Source organism: Gorilla gorilla, chromosome X (genome assembly GCF_029281585.2).
Source record: "Gorilla gorilla gorilla isolate KB3781 chromosome X, NHGRI_mGorGor1-v2.1_pri, whole genome shotgun sequence".
In the NCBI taxonomy this organism is placed as follows: domain Eukaryota; kingdom Metazoa; phylum Chordata; class Mammalia; order Primates; family Hominidae; genus Gorilla; species Gorilla gorilla.
In genome coordinates, this window is record NC_073247.2 from 163,798,871 (window position 1) to 163,818,812 (window position 19,942).

The 19,942-nt window shown below is 43.7% G+C and overlaps 1 protein-coding gene across 3 annotated transcripts; it reads right to left on the minus strand.

Moving 5' to 3' along the window:
• Nucleotides 1–10,438: 10,438 nt before the first annotated feature.
• MAGEA10 (MAGE family member A10) lies at nucleotides 10,439–15,652 on the minus strand. Of its 3 annotated transcripts, XM_004065031.4 has the most exons (5): nucleotides 15,550–15,652; nucleotides 13,946–14,044; nucleotides 13,116–13,206; nucleotides 12,887–12,960; nucleotides 10,439–12,811 (listed from the first exon to the last, which is right to left on the minus strand). In XM_004065031.4, the coding sequence occupies exon 5, from the start codon at nucleotides 12,744–12,746 to the stop codon at nucleotides 11,637–11,639; it is 1,110 nt and encodes a 369-aa protein (XP_004065079.1). In that variant the 5' UTR covers nucleotides 12,747–12,811; nucleotides 12,887–12,960; nucleotides 13,116–13,206; nucleotides 13,946–14,044; nucleotides 15,550–15,652; the 3' UTR covers nucleotides 10,439–11,636. The 3 variants fall into 3 exon arrangements, with proteins under 3 accessions (XP_004065079.1, XP_004065078.1, XP_055232080.1); XM_004065030.4 differs by lacking the exon at nucleotides 13,116–13,206; XM_055376105.2 differs by lacking the exons at nucleotides 13,116–13,206; nucleotides 13,946–14,044; nucleotides 15,550–15,652 and having other exon boundaries at nucleotides 10,578–12,811; nucleotides 12,887–12,992.
• Between the last annotated feature and the right edge of the window lie 4,290 nt (nucleotides 15,653–19,942).

The window sequence follows — 19,942 nt, forward strand, 5'->3', positions numbered from 1 at the left end:
TCCCCTCCACATGACCTGTTTTCTTGCCACTGTTTTGTTGTTGTTGGAAAGAAACAGATCTTGTGTTCTTTCCAGTTTTCCATAGTCTGGATTTGGCTGAATACAACACTGTGATGTCCTTTATCATATTCTTTAGCCCTCCATTTCTAGGACTACAAGATGCTCTAGGCTCATTGGGTTTATGCCCTGCCCCGGTCCTAAAATCAGCCATTTCTCCAGAGATCTGGTTCCTTTTAATAGGGAATGGTTCTAGAAATTTACATCTGGGTGCTAGGTGTGCTCATTGCTACTTTTGCTTTTGGTGTTGAATTTACAAACTTTTTACCAAACTTAAAGTTATGTAAATTTTCTCTTATTTTCTTATAGAAGTTGTATAATTTTTGCATTTTGCATTAGGTCTATGATGTAGCTTGAGTTAATCTTTGTGAAATACCTAAGGATTTGTCTAGGTTATTATTATTATTGTTTGTGTATAGATGTCCGATTTTTCATGCACCATTTGTTGGAACAACTATACTTTCAGCATTATTGCTTTGTTATAAATCACCTGAATACATGTGTGCAGGTCTATTTCTTGGCTGTATTCTGTTTTTTTAATATATGTTTTTTATCCATTCACCAAAAGAAATACATCTTGGATGCTTCTATTTTTGGTGATTATGAAATAAGCTATTGTACACATTCACATACAAATTTTTATGTAGGCGTAAGTTTTCAAATCAGTTGGGTAAATACCCAGGCGTAGGACTGCTGAATCTTATCATAAGACTATGTTCGGCTTGTTTAAGAAAATGCCAAACTGTCTTCTTCCAAAGTGGCTGCATCATTTTGCATTTCCACCATCAATGAATGAGAGTTTCTGTTGCTCCACATCTTCACTAGCAATTGGTCTTTTTTTTATCTTAGACATTCTAATAGGTGTATAGTGGTTTCTCATTTTAGTACACAATTCTCTAATGACAAAAGACGTCCAGGACTTTCACTATGCTTATTTGCCATCTGTATATCTTCTTTGGTGTACTGTCTGTTCAGATCTTCAACTGTTTTCGTTTATTTTCTATTGTTGAGTTTTAAGAAGTCGTGTATATTGTAGAGACAAGTTCTTTATCACATATGTGTGCTACAGATGTTTTCTGCTAGTCTGTAGCTTCTGTTTTTATTCTGTTAACTCTGTTTTTTGAAGAGCATAAGATTTTTATTTTAATAAAATCCAACTTGGCTAATTTTTCCCTCATTGATGATACTTTTGGTGCTGAATTTTAAAACTCATCATCAACTCAAATTTATGTGGATTTTCTCTTACGCTTTCTTCTAGAAGTTGTATGGTTTTTGCATTTTGCATTAGATCTATGACGTATTTTGAGTTGATTTTGTGAAATTTTTAAGGATATGTCTAGGTTATTATTATTATTATTATTATTTGTGTCTAGATGTCCCATTGTTCAGGCACCACTTGTTGGAAAAAACTATACTTTTACCATTATTGCCTTTGTTGCAATTCACCTGACTATATGTGTGCCAATCTGTTTCTGAGCTCTATTCTGTTTTATTAATCTATGTGTTTATTCTTTGCTAATGGTTATGTCCTCTTCCGAATTCATATTTTGAATCCCTCAGCACCAGGGTGTCTGTATTTGGAGATGGGGCCTCTAAGGAAGTAATTAATATTGAAAGAGGTCATAAGGGTGGGGCCTTGATCCCATAGGATTAGTGTGGTTATAAGAAGGGAAGCAAGAAAGCACTCTTGTGCTTGCATGAGTTCTCTCTCTCTCTCTCTCTCACCCTCTCCCTCCCTCTCTCTCTCTCACTGTCTCCCTCCCTCTCTCTCTCCCTCCCTCCCTCCCTCCCTTTCTCCCTCTCTCCCTCCCTTTCTCCCTCTCTCCATGCACATGCACAGATGAAAGGACAAGAATGAACATAATGAGAATGGGCCATCTACAAGCTGGGAATAAGAAACTGACCCCTCCAGTCCTTTATCTGTGACTTTTAGTCTCCAAAACTGTGAAAAAAATAATTTCTGTTGTTTCAGCTAAATAATCCATGCCATTTTGTTATGGAAGCCAAAGCTGACTAAAACATAACCACAGGTTATAAAACTTTTCTTCTGTTTTCTCCTAGAAAAAAAGTATTTTTGACATTTAGGGCTATGATTCATTTTGAGTTACATTTTTATATGGGGCAAGGTATGTGCAATGGTTAGTTTTATGTGTCAGCTTTTCTAGGCTATAGTACTCAGTTGTGTGGTCAAACACTAGCCTAGCTGTTGCTGTGAAGGTATTTTGTACATGTGATCAACATTTACAATCGATTTTAAGTAAAGCAGTTTACCTCCATAATGTGGGTGCGCCTCATCCAATCAGTTGAAGGTCTTAAAAGACCGAGGTTTCCTTGAGAAGGAATTCTACCACAAGATTGGAACGTAAAAACGCTGTGTCAGTTTCTAGCCTGCTGGCCTGTCCTATAGATTTTGGATGTATCAGACCTCATAGTCACCTGAGACAATTCCTTAAAATATCTTTCTTTCTCTCTCTCCCTTTATAGATAGATAGATAGAGTATGGATTGAAATTTAGTTTTGCATATGGATATCCAATTGTTTCGGATCAAATTGTTGAATATACTATCATTTCTTTCCTCTAATCTTCATTTGCATCTTTATCAATAATTAGTTGTCTATATATACATATACATGTGGATCCATTCCTGGACTTTATTCTCTTCCATTGATATACTGCTATAATTATGACAGTTCCACACTATACTGATCATTGTTAGTTTATAAGCCTTGAAATGAAGTAGGGTAACACCCCCAACTTTGTTCTACTTTTTAAAGTTTTCTTTGACTATTCTAGGGCCTTTGCACTACTATATGAATGTTAGAGTCAGTCTCTCAATTTATATTTTAAAAATCCTGGAATTTTGATTTTTATTGCATTGAATATGTCAAAAACTTTGAGCACAAATGACATCTTAATATTCAGTCTTTTGACTCATGAATAAAGTTTATGTCTCTGTTTACTTAGATTCTCATTAAATTTATCTCTCTAATGTTTTATAGTTTTCAATGGATAGATCTTATACATCTTCTGTCATATTTATCCATTTAATATTTATTGTCTAATGCTATTTTAAATTGCATTGTTTTTGTCTCAGTTGCCAATTGCTCATTGCTAGTGTAAAAACACAAGTATAATGATCTATATCCAGCAACATTGCTAAACTCTTATTAGTTTTAGAAGCATTTTTTTGATAGATAGAATTGTCCGTATATACTCTTATTTTCTGTAAATAAAGACAGTTTTATTTGTCCCTTTCCAATACGAAGGCCTTTAAAAAAAACTTATTACACTGGACAGAACCTCAGGCACATTGTTGAACTATTCTTCTCAACACCACCCTTTTCCATGAACTCGTCAGTCTTAGGTTTTAGTTTCCTACATGCAAATATCCTGTGTAATTTCTGGCATGAAAATCTGCCTCATTCACTCTACACTGTTAAGATCCAAGCCTGGTTTCCAATTTCATCCATGTCCCTACAAAGGACATGAACTCATCATTTTTTATGGCTGCATAGTATTCCATGGTGTAATTGGAAACCATCATTCTCAGTAAACTATCGCAAGAACAAAAAACCAAACACCGCATATTCTCACTCATAGGTGGGAATTGAACAATGAGATCACATGGACACAGGAAGGGGAATATCACACTCTGGGGACTGTTGTGGGGTGGGGGGAGGGGGGAGGGATAGCATTGGGAGATATACCTAATGCTAGATGACGAGTTAGTGGGTGCAGCGCACCAGAATGGCACATGTATACATATGTAACTAACCTGCACAATGTGCACATGTACCCTAAAACTTAAAGTATAATAATAAAAAAAAAAAAGATCCAAGCCTGGGTACCACATCTACTGAGATGAGCATAACCCTACAGTTGAAACAAGACACATAAGATGTCCAGTGGAGCAAATGTATTCACTGGAGTTTGACAGCCTGAATGCAGTGATTTCAGACTGGGGAAAACTGAAACCCCAGGAGACTTCTGTGGACACTTTTCCATTGGTAGGATGGGAAAATTCGTTGGTGGTATCCAAGTGAGTGGTCTTCAAGATGCATAAGAGAAATTTTTAGGAGTGAAGTAGGATGATTCACATCTACACATATATTTAAATACAGTCAGATTACCTCGGAGAGATTTCCGGTAAGATGTACAAAAACTAGATAATGGTGGGAGAAAACAGAAGGAAGCACTGAAATGGGGTGACTTTGGGGAAAGGCTTAGAGGAAATACTCTCTCCCTGCCATGTGACCCACCCAAGTTGAACATGGGAGGAAAGGAGCACAGCTACTCAGTTTGGGAAAGCTCTTTAGGAGTGCTAAAGAAATATCCCCTTTTTCTTCAATCAGAGCATCCTGGCTTTGTCATCAGACTCCCCTCTTCCCTCTCTCCATACCCCTTCCCCCCTCCCACTCACGACAATGTCCTTATAGTGCTTTGTAATGTCTAAGCCCCTCACCCCTCAGAGCCACCATTGGCTGGGTAGTGGCTTGCTGATCCATCAAAGCTCACGGGTATGGCTTTATTGTCACGGTGGAAGGGGGTGTATATATAGGGAGGCCAGGAAGCATGGAGTAGACGATTGAGAGACACTGACATGGTGAAGATGACCAGGAAACCACAAACCTCCAGCCCAGGTGTCAAAGAACAACCACCTGCCAACACCAAAGGGGCAAGGAACAGGAAGGCCCCCTGTCAAACTAAGTCTATAAGTCCTATCAAGGTGAGAGAAGCTCCTCTTAGTCTTCCCCTTGACTCCTCCCTCCCAAGACCCCTACTCTGTCCTACCCTACCCCCACCTCAGCCAGTACCTCTTCTCCTGAAGCCCCTGTTCCCACCCCTCCTCCATCCTCTTCCCCAAAATCAGTCCCCTTCTGTGATCTCCCTGTTGTCCTTTCAGGTTCCTAAGACAACCAGGAAGGGAAAAGGAAATCTTTTAGGGAATTCCAGAGAAAAAAAAACAACTCTCCCAAAAAAGATCTCTGCTTCAGGAAAACCTGAGGAAGGAAGCGAGCCAAAACTATCCAGCCCCTGTGACCAGCTGAATGAGGAACTTAATCAAAATTAGCCACAGCAGGACCAAAGCAAGGAGACCTCCAACATCTGTAGTGTCTCCCCGGGCAGCCAGTAATTTCAGGGCAAGACCAGATAACTCAGATTTACCTGAAAAGTCTCCAGATGTCTAACCCCAAATAAACAGCCAACAGGGTCTAGAGTACGTTTTACACCCCACAGGGTACACCCCACGGTGATCAAAATAAAAAGAACCTGTTGTAAAATGGGGTGTGTGTGTGTGTGTGTGTGTATGTTCTAGGATGGTGGGGAGGGAAGAAGGAGGGGAGAGGTGGGAGTTTGGGAAGGGAGGAAGGTGGGATCCTCTTCAATTTCTTTAAATTCAACTTGCTCTTCTTTCTTTAGTTTCCTAGAGTGGAAGTTTTGGTTATTGATTTTAGATTGTATTTTCTAATATAAATATTTAAAATATGCTATACATTTTTCCCAAGGACTGCTTTAGCTGAATCCCTCAAATTTTTGTATGTATATTTTTATTTTCATTCAATTTAATGTATATTCTAAAATTCTCGTAAGACTCCCTCTTTGATCCATAGATTACTTAGGAGCATATTTTAAAATTTACAACATTTGAGCATTTTTCAGTTATCTTTGTGTTTGATTTTGAGCTTAACTACATCATGGTCTTCAAGAAGCATCTTAAAGAATATGCTTTTTATTATTTCTAATATTTTCAATTTGTAAGGTTTGTTTTATGGCCCAGAATACCATCTAGCTTGGTAAATATTTTATGCACACTTGAGAGGAATGTTTATTCTGCTATAGTTGGATGCGTTGTTTTTGTTTGTTTGTTTGTTTGTTTGTTTTTAATTTTAATCAGGTAATCTATATCCTTCCTGGTTTCCTGCTTACTTTTTCTCTGAAATACTGAGAAACAATTCAGAGAGTTTTGACAAATATATAGTCCCATGAAACCACAACCACAGTGAAGGCGCAAAATATATTCATCATCCCCAAAAGTTTCTTCCTGTGCTTTTGCAGTAAAACCACTCCTTCAGTAGAAGTGACCTGAGGTGAGCAGAAGTGAGCATCTGCCAACCATGAGCACTTTCCCTATTAACAAAGGCAGGTGGGCACAGAAAGTCGCAGTTGCTTTCACACACAGGCAGCATCGAGGAAGAAAATCAGATCAATAGTGTCATAGAAGGCCAGCTTACTGGCCTGGTCATAGGCTGTCCCTCCCTTTCTTGTGCAAGGCCTGCCTCCAAGTCTGGCTCTGCCTTCCTGGCCTCCCTGGCTCAAATGAGTGACTCATACCACCTCACCATCTCCCCTACATCCCCCACATACTGGATTAAGGGCCTTGTCACTTTGTTTTGTTACCTCATGTTTCCTCAGCATGTATTCAACAAAAGTTTGCTGGATGAATGAATGAATGAATGAATGAAATTACCAGGCATGGGAATTCGCTGATTCAAAGTGTGGAGCCTGCCCCTGTGTGGGCCTCCTGCCTCCATGAAGAAACCCACAGTTCCCTTACCTGTGCTTGCTTCATTTCAGAATTCTTGTGGAAAATACCACGACAGGGTCACTGCAGACTCCTTCTCCTCAGGCCCAAACAGTGTCTTGGAGGTGAGGATGCTCCCAACAGGATAGTGCATGATGCTTTTTGTGGGGAAAAGAAAGAGAGATCAGATTGTTACTGTGTCTGTGTAGAAAGAAGTAGACATAGGAGACTCCATTTTGTTCTGTACTAAGAAAAATTCTTCTGCCTTGGGATGCTGTTAATCTATAACCTTACCCCCAACCCCCTGCTCTCTGAAACATGTGCTGTTGTCAACTCAGGGTTAAATGGATTAAGGGCGGTGCAAGATGTGCTTTGTTAAACAAATGCTTGAAGGCAGCATGCACGTTAAGAGTCATCACCACTCCCTAATCTCAAGTACCCAGGGACACAAACAGTGTGGAAGTCTGCAGGGACCTCTGCCTAGGAAAGCCAGGTATTGTCAAAGGTTTCTCCCCATGTGATAGTCTGAAATATGGCCTCATGGGAAGGGAAAAACCTGACCGTCCCCCAGCCGGACACCCGTAAAGGGTCTGTGCTGAGGAGGATTAGTATAAGAGGAAGGAATGCCTCTTTGCAGTTGAGACAAGAAGAAGGCATCTGTCTCCTCCCTGTCCCTGGGCAATGGAATGTCTCGGTATAAAACCCGATTGTATTTTCCATCTACTGAGATAGGGGAAAACCGCCTTAGGGCTGGAGGTGGGACATGCGGGCAGCAATACTGCTCTGTAAGGCATTGAGATGTTTATGTGTATGCATATCTAAAGCACAGCACTTAATTCTTTACCTTGTCTATGATGCAGAGACCTTTGTTCACGTGTTTATCTGCTGACCTTCTCTCCACTATTATCCTATGACCCTGCCACATCCCCCTCTCCGAGAAACACTAAAGAATGATCAGTAAATACTAAGGGAACTCAGAGGCCTGCGGGATCCTCCATATGCTGAACGCTGGTCCCCTGGGCCCCCTTATTTCTTTCTCTATACTTTGTCTCTGTGTCTTTTTCTTTTCCAAGTCTCTCGTTCCACCTAACGAGAAACACCCACAGGTGTGGAGGGGCAACCCACCCCTTCAGCTTTTTGCATTGGATCCCACATGTTCTGTCAGTTTAACAATGAAGGGTGCCATCTTCACAGGGTTTCCATCCAACTTGCCCATGTCCACACCTTTGGCCAGCCCTGTACCCCAGACAGTGTCTGGTGGCAACACAGGCCAGTGATTACAGTCCCAAGACACCTGTCCCCTTGTGTGCCAAGAGCTCAGAAGACACAGGAGGCCATCTGAGTCAGGGACACCAGCTGGATCATTTTCAAGGCATGTCCACACGAGCCCTTCATGTGCAGAGTCTGAGCTGATTAGTCCCAGGTCACTTTTCCTCCAATTTCCCCTCCCTGCAGCCCCACTACCACCTTCCACTGATCATTGGCATTCCTGGTGAGTCTCAGCTGTTGATCATCAGTCAGCAACCCACACACATAGCCCAACCTCTATGGAGGTTCCCCAGGGGATAATTCACCAGCTCAAGTAGGCATAAAGACAGGTCCCAGCCCTGGGATGCTGGCAAGGGTGCACAGGACCACTGGAGTGGTCAAGAGAGGTAGCTCACCCAGAATGATGCAGGGAGCCAGCCATACTCTTCCTGACAGAGGGAGGGGAATCTTGAATGAGCATAAGGTGTCCAACATGCTGCTGATGCATTCAGCCAACAGGCCTGCCCATTCAGATCACAGAGCCACATCCTGTTGATGATGATAGTGTCCAGATTTCTCAAGCCTATCCCTGTTTGTTGCCGTGTCCTCCTTCGCCGCTTCCCACTTCTCTCCCTCAGGTCTCTGCCCCCACCGGGCTGAAATCTGGATTCAGAGCTCTCAGTGGCAGCCTGTCTGGGGCTCTGTGGACTTGATTTCACATGTGGTCTCTCTTGTGGACTCTGGTAATTGCTCTTCCCTGCATCCTCCTAATGCCCCTTGCCAGCCGAGGGTGTCCTGTCTGCTCTCCTTCCCCGGCTCCTGACTAAATCCTTTGAAAGCAGAGGAGAAGTTGAAAGGCCCTGTCAACATAAATTTCTACATAGATTTGACTTTGGGCACTGATATTTAAACATCTGCTATAAGAGAGATTTCCAGGAATGGGACAGAACACTCAAGAGTACTTCTTCAGGGTGTAGGCATGCTCTGTGTCACAGGGTGAGCAGGCGATTCTGGGCTTCTCTACTGTGTTCTGGGCACAGCCTTTAGCAGAGACCACAGTGACAAGCTAGGCAGCAATCCAAGTTCCAGATTTGGATAGGAGGGAACACTGGGGACAACCAGGGGAAGGGTGCTGTAATGTGGGGAAGTGCTGGCTCTGAACAGAAATGCCAGCTCCTGGGTAGAGTCAGCTCTCAAGGAACCCTGGGGATTGACACAGGAGGTCCCTGGATTAATAAGGTCCACAGGCCACCCTGAAATGGTGTTTGATTCTCATTGTCACCTTCTCTAGGCCTACGACTGCTACCTTGGCCTCAAAGTCCCTATTTTTGTCACCTGAGGGACATGGTACAGTGCTGAGAAGAGAAATGAAGTACTATTCAAGAGGTCGGCCTCAGGCTGGGAGGAGTGGGAACAGCATGGGCTCTACAGGAATTCAGACCGACCAGGAGTCTGGTTCCAGCCCTGTTCCTTACTAGCCATGTGATTCTGGGAAATGCCCAAGTCCTGTGAGCCTTGGGTTCTTTATCTGTGAAGCAGGTGTGATAAGCCCTGTCCATTAGGACTACTGGAGTGTGTGCAATATAAGTGAAGAACCTGGCTCAGGGCCTGGCATAGTTAGTTTAATGAATGGCAGATGGCTGTTATTTCTAATATTATTTGACCTCAGACCCCACCACTGTCTTCTCTGGAATTTTTGTCATTGTTATCCAGTACATCTCAGAATACACAGCTCAATGGAACATGGAATCCCAAATCAGTCACAAATGTTGCTTCACATATAAAACTCAGTAAATTTTCCCTCTTAGAGGATATATTTTCAACATTTCATGTGCAGGAGTTTCTCCCTGCTGGATGCTGCTCAAAGTTCATGGAATTTGAGTCAAGTATCAACTCCTTCCCTCTCTCCAAGGTTCTTTTCCATCCAAATCATGATTTTCATTCATTTCATCACCACTCAAAATCTAGCCCTTGCTTAGTGTTGTTCAAATTACACTAAAAATAACCCAATTAAAATGTTTCTCTAATGGAGTCAGCTAACTTCTAGGCATCAATTCATAGGCTTATTTATTATGAGATCCTTATCTCTCAGGAGACCCTTGCATATGATGGGTATCTATCACCTAGTTTTTTTTTTTTATTTAATTAGGAGTTCAACTGCACTGAGACAAGAGTGCAGAACACCTTCCATTCCTGCCCCAGGTGGACTCCTCTCTGTTCATCCACCACCCAAAAGGAACTGCTCAGAGCAGTTTTACATCCCAGGATTTTCTCTCTCAACTGTGTGAGGCTCTGACCCTGGCAACACCCGGCTTCTTTGGATTCATCTTCACCAGAAGGAACTGCAGTTTCTCAAAGCCCCAAAAGTCCTGGCTCAGAGGATGTATGTGACCACTCTCACCTACAGCCCAATACCCTCACCCCGTCTTACTTTTCTTCTAGGTCTTAGAGGACATCTCGCCACCTTGTTACTTGACTGCAGCCCCTAGACTCTACCACCCTATGGGTAAAGGTGGTTCTGGCTTAACATTTCCACTACAGACTCAGGGCCTTCCAAAGACCAGATGCTCAGTGGATGTTTGGGGAAAAAATGCACTAGTGAGCAAAGGTTTCATTTATTACAGTTTAATTTCGACTTAACAAGATCCAGGGATATAATTTTTAATTTTGCAGGATGATAAACTAAAAATAATAAAGAAATAAAAATACTAACACTTAAAATTATTTTCTCTATTTTACTATTTTTTTCATATTTCCAAGAAAATTACTATTCCAATTCCATGTTATTTTATTACAGATTACAAATATGATGGAAGGGTTCCCAATTTGTTTTACAAAATAGCAAAACTGTTTCTTAACTGGATAAACAGAAACGAACGTGTGACCTTAGATTCTGAAGCTCATAAACATTCTAGTAAAAGTAACAACATTTTAAAATACCAAGAAGAGGCTGGGTGCAGTGGCTCACACCTGTTATCCCAGCACTTTGGGAGGCTGAGGCGGGCAGATTACCTGAGGTCAGGAGTTTGAGACCAGCCTAGCCAACATGGTGAAACCCCATCTCTACTAAAAAATACAAAAATTAGCCGGGTATGGTGGCACACACCTGTAATCCCAGCTACTCAGGAGACTGAGGCAGGAGAATCGCTTGAACCCAGGAGGCGGAAGTTGCAGTGAGCCGAGACTGCGCCACTGCACTCCTGCCAGAGCAATAGAGTGAGACTTTGTTAAAAAAAAAAAAAGAAGAAGAAGAAGAAAAAGAAAATAAAATACCAAGAAGAAAAGAAAAGAAAAGAAGTCCCCAGGTTATCCAAAGAGAACAGTAAGACAAAGATGTTATGCACTGTATTTTCCTCAGCCTCAGCCTGGCCCTCCACCACATACATCATTGATTTCCATTCTCATTTGTTTTCATAAATTAAAAAAAAAAAACAAAAACTGACATGTAATTGTAGATATTTATGAGGTACAATTTGATGTTCTGATTCATGTATATGTAGTATAATGATCAAATCAGGTAGTGTATCCATCACCTCATGCATTTATCATTTCTTTTTGGTGACAATATTGAAAAGCCTTCCTTCTAGCTGTTTTGTAATATACAATATCTTAATGTTAACTATAGTCATCCTACTGTGCAATAGAACACTAGAACTTATTCCTCCTATTTAATTGTAATGTAACTACTGCTCTACTCTCTACTTCCACGGTACCAACATTTTTTTTTTTTTTTTAGATTCCACATATGAGTGATATCATGTGGTATTTGACTTGCCTTTTAAAACACAGTGAAGAATCTGTCTTACTTTATTCAGGGTAGGAGAAGCTACCTGTAGCGCTAGAACTTGCACTGGCCATGGCAGTAGTATCATCTGTGGTGGCCATTCTCTCCTGGGATCTCTCTTCCTCATCTTTCAAAGCCTCTTCATACCACAGTGGGAAGGATCTTGGATCACTCCCATTTACCTTGGCCAAAAATTTCAGGAGACTCATCTTCCTAATTTCAGCATGAGCCCTTGGACCCCACAGAAACTCATACCGTGCAGGATCACTGCCAGGCACCTGCCGGTACTCCAGGTAGTTTTCCTGCACCCAATCTTGGGTGAGCAGCTTCCTGGGCTCCCCATAAATGAGGTGCTCCATCCCATCATACAGCCCCATCATATTCAGTGCTTCCCAGATGACCTCCTCAGGGGTGCAGTAGCCCTCTATGAAGATTATGCTTAGGATAAGTATGAGAATGCCAGTCTTGGGCATGCTCTGAACATCACTCAGCATCCCATCATAGGTGAGGCCCAGGGAGGTGACAAGGACAAAGGAGTGGCCAGTGGGATCCACTTCCTTTACATCAATGCCAAAGACCAGCAGCATGCACTCGGAGGCTTCACTAAACAACAAAGGGAAGTGGTCTTCATAATTTTTTATGACACTCTCCAGTATTTCTGCCTTTGTGATCGGCTCCTTCGTTTGATACTTGAAGAGCAGGAACTGCACCAAATCAGTCACCTTTTCATCTATCTCGCTTCTGGGTAAAGACTCACTGTCTGCCAGGGCCTGTAGGGTGCTTGGACTCTCCTCCATTTGGCTGCTGGAGCCCTCATCAGATTGATCTAATGGAAGGGAAGCAACGACCGAGGGGGAGGAGCAGGCTATCTGAGCACTCTGGGGAGGATTTGGTGTCTCATCAGCAGCAGAAACCTCCTCTGGGGTGCTTGGTATTAGAGGATACCAGGAGGAGGAGGAGGAAGAGGAGGAGGAGGGAAAAGAGGATGGAAAAGAGGAGCTGGTGGAAGTGGATGATGAAGCATCCTCCTCCACAGCCACGGGAGCCTGTGCACCCTCGAGGCCCTGTGTCTCACTTTGGGATTGAAGATCTTCTTCAGGCATGCAGCGCTGACGCTTTGGAGCTCGAGGCATGATGACTCTGATCAGGGTAGCAGGTGGGAGTGTGGGCAGGACTTGGGCGATGGGGACCCACAGGCCTGGGGAGAGAGGGAGGGTGTAAGTGGCCACAGCTGAGAACCACACCCTGGAGGTTCTAACAAAGGCCAACTTACAGGTCTTCTCCTTCAGTGCTGCTCTGTGGTGTCCCACAGCTCTTGACCTCTTGCTCTCCCTGTCCCCTGAGAACCTGAAGAAGGAAGTGAGAGATGGCTCCTCAGGATGCAGCCGGCAGAGGCCAAGGCTCCAGGACTGACAGTAGGGTAGGTGGAGCTGATGCAGTGGGGTCCACTTTGTCCTGGAGCAGGTGGGGCCCTTGGTACACATTCAGCGCATGCACCTCACCTTGACTCCTGGCACTGTCTGGGCCCTTTCTGCTCTGTGACCTGAAAACACTGCCTTAGACCAAGGCCTCACCTCACAGTCCCTGGAGCTCCTGAAAGAGGAATTGAGGGGCCCTCAGGGTTCAGGCTGCAAGCACAGCCCCAGCCTCCCAGTGTTGTCAGGAGGGTGGGCTGGACTCTGTGAGTTCCCCACTACCCTGTGGTGGGGAGCCTCTGTGCTCACGTGGGGCTCTCACCTTTCTCCTGGAAAAGCCTGGACCCTGCTCCTTTGCTGGTCTAAGAAACTCTCAGATCAAAAGCTTACATCCCTGATACGAAATAGAAGACATGAGGGGACCCACATCTGGCCACAACTGCGGAGGTCCTCCCAGAAAAGACAGCAAGAGGTGGCCATATTCAGCTGGGTCCATGTGTACTGGGGTGAGGAGCCTGCTTGGTCCTCTTCTTGATGCCTGATACGACCTGGGACCCTCCCTTTGTTGACCTGAGGCCACTTCCTTAAACCAAGGTCCTATCTCCAGGAGACATGGAAAGAGGAAGTGAGGGGAGTCCATCTACCCCCAGTTCCCAGTGAATTCCCGTGGCTGACAGAAGGGGTAGGGTGGGGCTGAGTCCTGTGCGTTTGGAGAATGGTGTCCCCTCAGCCCTCACCTTGACTCCTGGCAGGGTCTGGGACCCTCCCTCTGCTGATCCTTGTATAAGACAGGGAGACTCAGCCGACAGCCCTGACTGGGTTCTCCAGAGTGACAGTAGGGTCATGGCAGATTTCTGTGGGGACCCCATCTGTGTTATGGGCTGGGGGTACCCTCAAATTTCCCTCAGGTTCCTTACCTGGACTCTTGTCAGATCCTGCGACCCACTGTGTCTGTAGAAAAGAGGGGTTCTCTGTGTTGACTTGAGTCACCCTCTGAGAGCAAGGTTCTCACCTCCCTGAAATCCCAAAACAAAAGTAAGGAGCCACATCCTGTCATCCCTGTGGGGTGTCCAGGGCTGATATCTCCCCTTTACACCAAAACTCCATTTCCCTGAGGGTTCCTCATCTTCCTGCCTGTGGTAAAATTGAGCTTGCCACTTAGTGCCAATCCTGATCAGGTCCCCTCAGAGCTAAGAACAGGGGACAGCCAGACTCTGTTACATCCCTTCTTTCTGGGCTGCAGGTACCTCCAGTCCTCACTAAGGGGGCACCCCTTGGGTCCTGCAGATTCTGGGACTCCTCCCTCTGTTGACCAAGTGTGGAACCCTGTGATAACTTCTTAGCAACCCTCAGACCAAGGTCCTCACCTCCCTGAGACCCGGCAGGCAGAAGTGGGGAGGGGCACCACACGATCACACCTGCATGGGATTCCCAAAGCTGACAGAAGAAGCAGATATTTGGCGGGGGGGGGGGGGGGGGGGGGAGGGTGGGCAGGGGAGGGGGACAAGACGGGGACTTCCTTTATTTGGGTGTCCTCCAGGTATTCAGATTTACTCCCGACAGGGCCCAGCCCTTTCCCTCCTGCTGAACCGTGTATGGGTCTTGCACGCCAAGGCCACCATCTCCCTGGGATCCCCGGTGAGAAAGTGGGGGCCACTTCCCTTCCTCACCGTCCTGCCTGGGGTTCCAGAGCTGATAAGAGGGACAGATTTCCTAGTTCTGAGATGCGGGGATCTGCTGAGTCCTCCCTCAGGGCTCTGGGACTCCTCCCTCTGCTGACCTGAGGCTCTACTCCTCAGACCATAGCCCTCTCCTCATTGACACCCCAAAGGCACAGCAAAGACACATCACATGGGCCACCGTGCCTGAAACCGCCCAGGGCTGAGGTCCCCACTGATCTGGACTCCAAGGTCCCTTGAGTCCTTTCTCTTCTTCCTCCCCTTGACTCTTGGCTGGGTTGCTCTCCTCTACCACGCCCCGCCGCAGACCTGAGTCACCGTCCCTTGGATTCCTGAGGCCGAGTGAAGAGACATCTCGGTCTGAGACAGAGGTGGGGTGGGCACCCTGTCCTGGGATCCCTTCATGCCTCCCTCATTTCCCAGCAGGGCCTGGGCCCTCCCTCTGCTCCCCTGAAGCCGCATTCTTGGTACCAATATCCCCTTCCCTACGTCAGCCTCAGATGCCGACGTCAGAATTTGCATTCCTGGTCGCCATGACCAGGGCTTCCCAGGGCCGACATCAGGGGCAGAGCCCTCCCTGAGCGTCCCGACATTGATGCTGGCAGAACCTAGGCTCGGCTCCCGCCGAACCAGCCCGGCCCTGGTCACACCAAGCTCTGACTCCCAGAGTCCCCTGCGGCTTAAGCGGCGGGAGAGAGTGGGGGTGGGGGTGGGGGGGGTGACAGCCCAGCCTGAGAAGTCTGCCCTCAGGTGGTCCAGAGCTGGCAGCAGAGGCAGCGCTGTATTATTTAGGGCTTTCTATCCGGGTTGGGGGCGTCCTCAGTCCTCCCTCAGCCTCTCACCTTGCCTCCTCACAGAGCCTGGGCCCGCTCTCTTCAGCCGATCTCAAGCCTGTCCCTCAGAACGAGAACCTCGCTTCTCTCTGATCCCCGAGGCGTAAGTTAGTGGCGTCACATCCGGCCCCCGGGGCTTCCCTGGGTTGACAGCAGGGGCGGAGTGGATTCTGCCGGAACTGGGGTGGGAGTTGGGGTGGGAGTGAGGGTGGGAGTCCGGGTGGGGTGGGGTACGGGTGAGGATGGGGTTGGGGCAGGGGTGGTGGTGAAGATGGGTGTAGGGAGGGGCGTGGAGGTGGGGACTGGGATGGGGATCTTGGGGCTGTGGGTCGTGGTGGGGGTGGGGGTGGGGTCTTTCAGTCATCCCTCAGTGTCTTGACCTTGATGCCTGGAAAAGCCTGGACCCCTGTTTTGTGCTGAGGATGTCTTCTCCCCTTAAACCAGGTCTCTTGACTCGGAGTCTTCCAAGGTGGCAGTGAGGGGAGGGTTGTGGTCGGGGGGACAACATTGCCAGGGTCTTCCAGGGCTGACAGGAGGGGCTCAGCTGGATTCTGTGGCCCCTTTGTGAGGGGTGGGTGGACCCTCGGTCCTCACTCAGGAGGGTCTTCCTCCTGGCTCTTGTCTCATTGATGAAGTGATGGGTGGGAGATGCTCAGTTTCCGTCACCTCTGATCATTTGCCCAGCTGCATCCCTTGCAGAGCATGGGTGCGGGTCCCAGGCCAGATGGTCCCTGGGGAGCTGCAACACCCGTGATTGTAATGACCTGTGGGAGAAGACGCACACGTTCCCAACGGGGCTCTTCCCAAGCCACAAGTAGACTTGGCAAACTTTTTGTCCTAAAGGGTATATTTTCTACAAGAAAGAGGCTGAGCATCGGGGTGTGGGGAGGTCCTGCTGTTTTGAGTTTAGCTGACATTTTATAGTCCAATGCAGTGATGTCTGGTTTTCTAACCCTCATTCCTAGTAAGAATATGTGTTTTAAATGTCTGCCAAGTGTATATTGTATACATATATAACATTTCATGAAAGAATACCTACCTTACGCTGTGTGGTTCACTGCTTATTCTATTTCTGGTCCATTCTTTATATTCTATTATAATAATTTTTCTCTTTTTTTCTGAGCAAGAAAATTTAATATAAAGAATTATTAACTTGTAGCAGAGGATTAACTAAGACCAGTCGTCACTATGGTGGTTTTAGGTGGTTAGCAGCATAGACTCCGGAGTCATACTCCCTCAATCAACCCCGTCTTTCCTGCTGTCCTGATATCACTCCAGAGCTACTGGCATCGTGGTATGAAGTGTTGCCTCAGATTGTGCAATAAAGCAGGGCCAGAAATTCAAATATTTCTTCCTACTCATCCTCTTATTTGCCGTCTATGCAGGCTGCGGACCTCCTCAAATGCACTGTTGTCCTCCACTCCCCCTACTCCAAACACAAGGTCCAGTTCAAAATTCTGCAGCCTACTTAGGGTTCGATCATGTTTTGCTGTGTAGAATTTGTTGAGTGTTGATAATGTTTTTTCCCTTCTCCCCTCCAGGATTGATTCTGGAGTGTAAGTCAGCAATATGAACTTGGTGCTCATTTTGGCCTAAAGGTAAGGCACTAATTCTGTAAATAATTTAAGGAAAATTCACGCCTTTAAAGTATTCTGTTCTCCATTAATGGATATGGTATAATACTTTATTTATTTGGGACTTCTTTCACCTGAATCTATCAGCAAACTTTTACAGTTGACTCCAGTAAGATCCTGCTCATTTTTGTTAGGATTATCTTTAAGGTAATTGTAGGAGTTTTTTGCTGTTTTTAATGGGATATTTTCTATTGTATGTTCTATTTACTGTTTTTTTATGACCAGTTTCTTGATTTTGCTATAATGAGCTTCCATAAAACATTTTTCTTCTGAAGTCTTTTATTCATTTAAATATTCCACATGCTTATTCCTTTGACTATTTGTTAAAGATAACATTGTCTCCAAACATCTCTCTTTTCAAAATCCATGCATCTTATTTATTTTGATACCCATAGCTCTGGCTATGTGTTTCAGTGCAGTTTTGAACAATAGAGAAGGTAGCATACATTTTTGTCTTGTTCCTGGCTTTTATGGAAATTCTTATAACATTTCACATTTAAGTGCGTTTGCTATAGATTTTAAGTAATGCAAGTTCTATTCTAATGTTAGTTTACTTTTTTTTTTTTTTTACCATTATCTTGTGTTAAACTTCTTTGAAATGCTTTTTATGTAGCCATTGACATAATCAAGTGTTTTTTCTCCTCTAATTTGTTTACAGGGCATTACAATTAAAAGCATTTTCTAATGTTAAATCATAATTTTTATTCCTTGGACAGAGCTTGTTTGTTCAGTTAATATACTGCTATGTTGAATATGCTATTAAATTATTTAGAATATTTGCTGCTATGTGAGAGAACTTGGCTCAAGCATTCTTTTCACTGGTTGCTCTCATCTGGTATTTGAATCGAAGAGTGCTGGCCTGGCAAAATGAGTTGAATAATTACCCATCTTTTTGTATGCTTTGGAAGAGTTTACATAAGATGGTAATTTGTTTCTCCATGATCATTTGTTGTAACTGGCCTCCCAAACTGCCTTATCCTGGAACATTTGGCAGTGGCTTGAGTTTTGAATACTGTACAGTTTCAGTTTGTATTGTTTGATTAAACCTGTAAGTGATCAATTTCACTTAGGATTTCAAATTTAATGGCATGATATTTACAACAAAAAGTTTTTATTACACATATTCTCAACATATACAACAGTAAAGACAATAGTATAATGAACCAATATACCAGACACTTAGCATCAACAATTTTCAATACATTGTCCAATCTGGTTCTAATTTTACTCTTACCTACTTCCATCTCTTGCTACCGTAATGATTTGAGGCATATCCCAGACATCATATCATTTTGTTTCTAATTATTTCATATGCTTTTATAAAAGATAAGAACTCTTTTGTGAAACATAAATTCAATGTAATTATATTTCCTAACAATTTAAATGAGTAATCATCAAATGCCCAGATAATTTCCATATTTACCTGGCAGACATATACTTTAAAAATTAGTTTCTTTGAATCAGTGTTTAAATATATCTAATCAGTGAAATTATTGGTTATATCGCTTAGTCTTTTTTAATCTATAATTTCTGTGACTATTAATCTTTTTTTCCTTGCAACTTAGAACAAGACAAAACAAAAAAATAAACAGGTCTTGTATTTTGTCTAGTTTCCCATAGTATGGATTTTGCTCAATGCAGCACTTGTGGTGTCCCTTAAGAAGTTTTTCAGACCTTCCTTTTTGACACTACAAAATGCTCCAGGCTCATTTTATATGCAGTTCTTCCTTAGTATTCCTGGGGGATTGGTTTCAGGAACTTCCATGGTATCAGAACATCTCATGTACCCCATAAAATATGCATTTACTTTGTACCCACAAAACTTTTTTTAAAAGGACCTCCCATGAACACCAAAATTTGCGGATGCTCAATCTTTTATACAAAATGGTATAACATTTGCATATAACTTGTGCACATCCTTTCATATACTTTAAGTTATCTCTAGATTACTTATAATACCTAATATGATGTAAATGCAATGTAAAAAAGTTGTTACTCTGTATTGTTTAGGGCATAAGGACAAGAACATAAAAGTCTGTACATGTTATGAACAGATCCAGTTTTTTTTGCGTATTTTTGATCTTCGGATTTTTAAATCCATGGATGTGGAATCCACAGAGGGGCAACTGTATTTCATGCCCCAGTCTCAGAATCAGCTATTTCTCCAAGGAGCCCTAATTATTTTTACTAGATGATGGTTTTAGAAACTCACATCTTAGTGCTAGGTGGGCTTGTTGCTACTGGGGGAGTTGTTACTTATAGCCTTTCTCAGTTCACAGAGCAATGAAATATATATGTGTGTCTACACACACCTATAAATATTTGTATATGTAACCATCTGTAACTATATTAAACCGAACATGACTTTATGCTGACGTCTCCAACTCTAATCCATTACAACAAAGATTATTCTAGCCTCCTCCCCTTGCTTACCTGTGACGTCCCATTCTAACAATGAGAAACTCATCTCCTGTCATCTGTCAATCCATTCAGTTAATTGTTCAATTCCAATATACATGTATACTGTTTTCAGAATTATTAATCTGTACTCCTGTGGGAAACAACTTTACTAACTCTAGTACAGCACTTACATACAGTTCCTTTTGACCTTAGCTTTACAACATTCATTTCCAAGTTACTTAAGGCAGCAAATTCCCATCATGCCCTTCGATGAGATTGTTTCATACATTTTTAATACAGTTAGAATGCTTTGCTATATTCTACATTTCATCCTGGAATTTTTTTATCTCTTAAATTATTTATTTAAT